This window comes from Grammomys surdaster, unplaced genomic scaffold (assembly GCF_004785775.1).
Source record: "Grammomys surdaster isolate TR1022 unplaced genomic scaffold, NIH_TR_1.0 233, whole genome shotgun sequence".
NCBI classification, from domain to species: domain Eukaryota; kingdom Metazoa; phylum Chordata; class Mammalia; order Rodentia; family Muridae; genus Grammomys; species Grammomys surdaster.
Genome location: NW_021604678.1, coordinates 2,667,380 through 2,674,929, shown reverse-complemented (window position 1 = coordinate 2,674,929; position 7,550 = coordinate 2,667,380). Strand labels below are relative to the sequence as shown.

General features: G+C 40.6%; 1 protein-coding gene across 1 annotated transcript in view; it reads right to left on the bottom strand.

Moving 5' to 3' along the window:
- The window catches only part of Wdfy3 (WD repeat and FYVE domain containing 3), a 183,264-nt gene that overhangs the window by 109,649 nt on the left and 66,065 nt on the right, over nucleotides 1-7,550 (bottom strand). Inside the window, exons 9-11 of the mRNA XM_028773634.1 lie at nucleotides 5,758-6,225; nucleotides 4,869-4,970; nucleotides 3,012-3,205 (exon numbers count right to left, since the gene is read on the bottom strand). Of these exons, the coding sequence (XP_028629467.1) occupies nucleotides 3,012-3,205; nucleotides 4,869-4,970; nucleotides 5,758-6,225 (764 nt within the window). The remainder of the gene's footprint in view (nucleotides 1-3,011; nucleotides 3,206-4,868; nucleotides 4,971-5,757; nucleotides 6,226-7,550) is intronic.

Here is a 7,550-nt window from a genome sequence, read left to right as displayed (position 1 = left end):
GGCCTGGGGACACAGCCTACTACACACTGAGGTTAGCACACACTGTGGAGTGGACTATCACAGGCCTTGGGCACAGCCCCGTAATAGCCTCCCATACTCTAAGGTTAGTTATGATAGATTATTTCAGATTCCAAGTATCTCACTGTGTTGCATATCTGAAGATATCTAAACATAGGAAAGGTACAATAAACACAGCAATTTTGAGCCCCATCATAACTGTTTTACACGTGATGGAGAGATACCTGTCACTATAGTCATGGAATATGACTATAATATAAATAAATGAAAAGGGGTGAGTTCAGAGTTACTCATATGGCTAGTCAGGATGTTGACAGGGTTAGAGAAGAGTAACTGTGAATTCTTAGTCTGAGAGTTACTACTCTAGGACATATTTATCTCCTACATCTTTTAAACTGATATCTGTTGGCATTGCCACAGTAATAATCAGTATTGGAAAACTTTCAAGTACCAGAACAACTGAACTTCTTGCTTAAATCAATAAATGATAATAAGCCAAGAATAATAAAGTTATCATAAGATCTGGATCCCAGGGCCAATATGAGCATAGGATTTCAGACTTGCAAATTCATAACTGTAAAGTAAATTAGCAGATGTCTATGGGCTATGTCTGTTAGCAGTTGGGAGTCTATGGGAGGCAGTTTTGTACACAGCAAAGTGGAAATTGAAGTTGAGAGCCCCCCATCCCCCCACTGCTTCCCAGCACTAAGGTACAAGACCTGAGGTCACCATGCCTGGAGTCTCCCACTGGCTAAAGCACTTCAGCCACCAATGCTGGCTCTTAGGTTAACCAGCTTTAGTGTGATAAGAATGCAAATCATTGAGCTCCATATATATCACTCTGAACATGTCCCATCTTGCCTGATCTCGGAAGCTGAGTAGGGTTGGGATTGGTTGGTACGTAGATGGGAGTTCACCATATTATTAGGGCTGGAGAGATGTCTCAGTGGTTAAGAGCACTGGCTGCTTTTCCAGAGGTCCTGAGTTCAATTCCCAGCAACCACATATTGGCTCACAATCATTTATAATGGGATCTTATTCCCTCTTCTGATGTACCCAAGACAGCACTTATATACATAAAATAAATAAGTAAATCTTTAAAAATGAAAGAGAAAGATGTGAGTCACCTCCTTTTCCTTGTGAAGGACAGCTGCACTGCTGTCTCACCCATTTCCTTACTCCCCAGGACAGTCCAGGCTCACTCTGTGTCATCTGCCTTACTCTAAAACCACCCACTTCTCTAAGGAAGTGGTTGTTTGCTTAGGATGGAAATCGTATTTAGAAATCATAGATCCGTAAGTTAATGAATTCTTTTTTTTTTGAGACAGGGTTTCTCTGTGTAGCCCTAGCTGTCCTGGAACTCACTCTGGTCACTCTGTAGACCAGGCTGGCCTCAAACTCAGAAATCCACCTGCCTCTGTCTCCCAAGTGCTGGGATTAAAGGCGTGAACCACCACCGCCCGCAAGTTAATGAATTCTTAAAGCATAAGAATTTTAATGAATCTTCTGACTTAGGATTTATTATTTAAATGCAAAGGGAGGTTTCTAGAGACAGCCCATCAAGACTCTTTCAATTCGTTATTCACATTGCAGAAATTAAAAGCGCAGTTCTGTGAACTGCCTGACCTAGTCCTCCCTTCACTAGACTCACTTCAGATGTCTAATCAAGCTGCACTTCAGGTTACAGTGTCTAAAACACAGGGACAGTCTCAGGGAAAGGACTCTCTAGTACAGCCAAGGAACTGCAAGAAAAGAAGTCAAATTAAACCCAGCGCTTAGGAGATAGAGGCAGGCGGATTTCTGAGTTGGAGGCCAGCCTGGTTTACAGAGTGAGTTCCAGGACAGCCAGGGCTACACAGAGAAACCCTGTCTCCAAAAACAAACAAACAAACAAACAAATCAAATCAAATTAAATAAGTAAACTGTTACAGGGACATGAATAGCATCCACCTTTATTAACAAAGAGGCTCACGTAGGTGGACGCGTGTGAATGTATTAAATGTAATGCACACACAGGAAGCACACACAGGAAACTGTGTTAGTTGCTGTTATAATTACGATGGTTTTTTCTCAGACTTAGAAAAACAGTTTCAAATGCTACTCAATACTCTTCTCTTATACACTATTCCTTGCTTGAGTCACCAAACCTCACGTGGAAACAAAAGAAAGATGTTTAGCTTTAGTTAGCTCTAGACATGTCTCATATGGCAATGCCAGTTATGTCAGCAATGCAAGAAGACACACATGCTAAGTCCTAGGAGGAAGGACTGCACGTCAGACAGTGTGTGTAGAGGCCCTGCTCAGGGAAACACAGCAAGCTTACACTACCTTCCTGCTCTGCAGATGAGTGACCTAACTGTTCTGTAAGCTTGCCATGGCGTGAGGTGATCAACAGAAACGTTAAACTTGAAGACCACTGTCTACTACGGACACAGAAATGCATAAACATATACACACAGCATCACGTGACATGTGTCACATATGCATAACATTGGATGGTTGGAACCTAACAGATAATACACATATTTAGCTTTTAGTCATTCCACATGATTTGAATGAGCCAGGACAACTGTTCCAAAGGTCAACCCCTAAAAGGACCTTATATACAGAAAGACATGAATGACTCTTCTCCAAACTTCAAATGTATATAAACTGTGGAGGTTTTGTTGTTTTGGATTTTTAAAATCTCTTTGGAAGGCTGCAGGTTTAGCAGTTAAAGCATGTGTACTGCTCTTACAGATGACCAGAGTTTGATTCCTGGCATCTCACACTGCCCCGTGACTTCACTACCACAGGATCTTAGGCCTCTGCCCTTCACTGGTACCCAGTCAAGAGCACACACTCACACACAGTAAACACCCAAACACATAACTTAAAACAGTAATAAGCAATAAATTTCTGTAAAGAATGTCCTTGTTGAAACTAAGTCCATTTAATTTTAAAAGGACCTTAGACTTTAACAGTAAGGAAGCAGACATATTTGTCAACGGTACCCTTAAGATGTCAGTTTTTAGCTGCAGCTCCGTGGGTGGGGCTGAGTGCATGAGCCCCAGGAGAGTGCCCATGTCGTCTTCCCCATTGGGAGAGAGCACCAGTTGCTGGATGGTCATCAGGGCATGCTGCCGGCACTGCGGGTACTTCACTATATTGTGAGCGCACCTTGCACCACCAAACTCTCGGAATATTCCTGAAGAATGAGTCAAAGGACTAAGTTAGAATATCCACAGCGAGTCAGGTCTATTAAAATTCAACTGCTTCTCTAGGAACAATTAATTCAAGAAAACTGCTTGTAAAGCTGACAGAGCTACTTTACTTTCTATACTACAATGTAAACACTGCACTGTAGGATGTCAGAAAACATACACAGACACTTTCTACGGCTTTAACGTACAGTTAGTGCTCTGATCTCGTCACCATGTCATTACTGTCTGTGTCGACCAGACTGACCTCAAACCCACAGAGATCTGCCTATCTCTACCTCCTAGGTGCTAGGTTTAAAATCTTGCATCACATCTATGAGCCATAGCTTTAAAGAAGTATTTTAGAGATAATTTATAAGGCAATATTTGATAAAGAATACACAAAATAACTTTATAAAATATACTATATAAATATACTATACTATATAAATATAAAAACACTATATAAAGCAATAAAATATTTTAAGATAGTAATAGCATTACAGATCTTGCTGGGAAGGTATAAACAGGCCAAAGGGCCTCATTTTCAGGGTACAATTGTATCACTAATGAATGACTGTACCATTACTGGAATGACTACCATTACCGAACTGTTGGGAACTTGATTTAAAGGATTCTCAAGTTACATGGGAATTCCCATGTTTGCTTGTAAAATGCTGAAGGTCCTCGTCCCCAATTGGTTTTTGATCAACCAATAAAGAGCCAATGGCCAATGGCTGGGTGGAGAGAGAAAGGCAGAACCTTTATATTTGCATGGGCTAGGAACTGGGAGAGAGGAAGGAGAATTACCATGACTTGGGGGCAGAGGGATGAGACCTAAGAGCTGTGGGAGAGAAAGCCAACCAGCCATGTGAGAATTCAGGTAAGTGGACCTTAGGGCCACTCCCCCATAGGGTCTGGGGCAACAGAGATGAAATATTGATTCAGCAAGATGACTCAAGAAAGCTGGATGAGAGAATGGGCTATCAGCAGGGAGATTTAAAGGTGCCCAACCATTAAGCTAGTCAAGGCATATCAAAACTAAATGACACGTGTGTGTGTGTGTGTGTTTCTTGAATTCAGAGAGCTCTTGGGCGGGTACACCACACACCAGGAGCACAAAGCAGTTAGCAAACTCCCCACAACACTGAACAACTATACCATTACTAAAATGACAGTATCATTACTGAGTAACTATACCATTACTGAATGACTATACCATTATTGAAAAACTGTACCATTACTAAATGACTGTACTATTACTAAACAACTGTACAATTACTGAATGACCACCATTGCTAAATGACTGTACTATTACTAAATAACTGTACCATTACCAAATGACTGTACCACAGTAAATGGCTGTACCTAGCCAGGCAGTGGTGGTGCACGGCTTTAGTCCCAGCACTCGGGAGGCAGAGGCAGGCAGATTTCTGAGTTCAAGGACAGCCTGGTCTACAGAGTAAGTTCCAGGACAGCCAGGGCTACACAGAGAAACCCTGTCTCAAAAAAAAAAAAAAAAAAACCAAACCTAAAAAAAAAAAAAAAAAGGCTGAACCATTACTGACCGACTGCACCATTACTGAACGGCTGCTTCTCCTTTAAGGACAGAAGCTTTAGCAAACTAGCAGAGCCACTCCTGGAGCTCTGGCCCGTGGCTGTCCTGCTTACCTGCATTTGTGTTGGACCCTTGAAGCAGCACAGTCAAGGCTTCCATCACCAACAGAGCCAAGTGTTTTTGGTCTTCAACTGAACTATTGTTTCTTGAGTCCCCTGGAAAATAGGTTCAAAGATTCAAATCGAGAAAGCATTGTTTTCCAGCCAGTTTCACTTGAATTATTAATTCCCCTTATTGTGCCTTTAACATTTACTTTCTCCACTATCATACATGCTAATAATACATCCTTCAAAATAACACATGCCCAGCACCTGCCCAAAATATGCTCAAATTGATGTTAACAGATTTTTATTTTAGTGTGGTAGGAGTTAATTATATAACAAATATTCAAAATGAAAATGCCAAACACAGTTAAACCCACCACTCTCACGGATTCAAATCAGAGAGGTCAAGCAGGGAATTATCAAAACAAAAGAAAGCTGCTGCTGATTCAGCTGTCTACTCAACAATCATTAACTCACAATTAGGCTTCCTAATGGCTAGATACAGAAGTACCTTTATCATATTTATAGAAAAGGCAGCCAATGATGTTTACGAAGCATCCCTAGATGGACATATTTGCTCCAAAATTTAATGAAAAATACTTTCAGATACCCACATTTAATTATACTGTTATAGAAAGTAATAAACATAAGTCATGATGACCATCCATGCTTTCTCCTCACTTTGAACTCCTTTCTACTACTGTAACGTAATTCTAGACTCTCCTTATCCAATTCCCTAACAATAGGTGAAGAAAAGGTTAATGCTGGAAATACGCATTGGAACGCATCACACTCACAGACAACAGGGAACAGGAGATCAGTCACATCGGCAGACAGATGAAAGGCCAGGTATGCCTCAGCACCTCCCTGCCTGACCATCAACTGGGGAAGTGTTTACCTTGCTCACTGAGTGCCTGAGCTGGATCCTTCAGGAGGGCAGCATACTTGTGCAGAAGGTTTACCATGACCTCCAGCAGGCCCACCTCCCTGAAGACATCTTTAAATATGTAGTCGTGCCGTGTAAACTTCAGAAGGGTTTTCATTGCGATGATGCTACAGTGATAGGAAGAGCTGGACTTCAGCAGGATGCTCACGCTGATGAGCTCTTTACAAGGGATATAATTCAGGCTGAACACCACAAACTCCAGCATCTCGAAGTACTTGCTCTGCACTTCTGGGAGTTTAGAGATCTTCTCTGCAAACTGTGACAGGGTGTGCTGGGGCTCCAGGATGAAGTAATTAGCACTGTCCGCCATGTAAATGTTTGTGATGGCGTCGAGGATGATCTGAGCAAGGAAGCTGGTTTTTGCTTTTAAAAATGCATTCTGAAGAACTGCAAAGGCCTGTATGTTTCTCACACTGTGACCTAAAACAGAAAGCAGGAACATGAGTGGGTGCTATGCCATGTTTAACCACGGTAGAGACCCTGTGTCAACACATGGTGAGTCTCACCGTCTATCAAATATTTAGTAAGAAAATGTCCTCATTTCAGATAAGGTCTTATTTTTCTTCATCAAGTTCAAATAATTAAAAATATATAGAACCAATCAAATATTTAATGCATCATTATGAATATTTTAAGAATACTATAGTTTGACAAACCACTGCCTGAGAACGAAAACCTATCACATCCGTCTGGCTGTGGAGGCAGTTTACTAGACATCAGACAGAGTGCGGCTGAGGAGAGGTTACTCTCCATTAGAAAAGAGGCCACGTGTAAAAGGGGACATAGGCTCTTTCACATTCTCCTATGTGGTGGCAACATAGGGGTTTTCATAAAATTTAACTTGGAAATTTTCTCAAATTTCAAGCTAAAATTGGCATTTCTTTATGTAAAAACAATTTAAAAAAAACAACCCATGGCCACTAGTAATATCTTTAAACTTGATTTTCAAACACATAAAATGGAACAATTAAACATCTTCTGGTGAGAAAATTTAATAATGATAATTATAAAGAAATTACTATAGAAAGTTGGATTTGAAGTACAGTAAAATAAGTGTTTTTCTATAAAAATTGTCCCTGGACCCACAATTATTAGCAATATATAGTACTTACAAAAGTGACAAAATTAACTTTATACAATAAGCGAGATTTTAGAAAGGGAGTCAAACACAAACTAGGAAAGCACATTATGGGTCAGAAAGTTGCTAAGAAACAGTAGTCAGCATGGACATTCCTTAAAAAAAACATTTAAAGTTTCCCAATTTTCAGTGCATATGTTAGGTCAGATTTCATTTATAATATACAAATATATTTTGGAGAGCAGAAGTACAAAGCACACTGATATTGGATTTCTTTTGAGAACATTCACTTTACTATTTATAGTCAGCTAACCAAGCTTAGGCAGATAATGGAAATACAAAGGTAAAGCTAAGAATGTTGAGCACCACTTCAATTATTTATTTGATTGACTTGTCATTTGAATTTCTTTGGAAAATCGTTATTACTATCATCAAGAAAACCAGCGAGTCAGGTGTGGCAGCCTAGCACTTGGGAGGTGAAGGTGGACAGAACTTGGCAAGTTTGTCGGCTGCACTATACAAGCAAGCTCCTGGATGGACAGGAATACACAGTGAGACCCTGTCTCAAGAAAAGAAAAGAAGAAAGAAAGAGAGAAAGAGAGAGAGAGAGAGAGAGAGAGAGAGAGAGAGAGAGAGAGAGAGAGAGCGAGAGAGAGAGAGGAGGAGG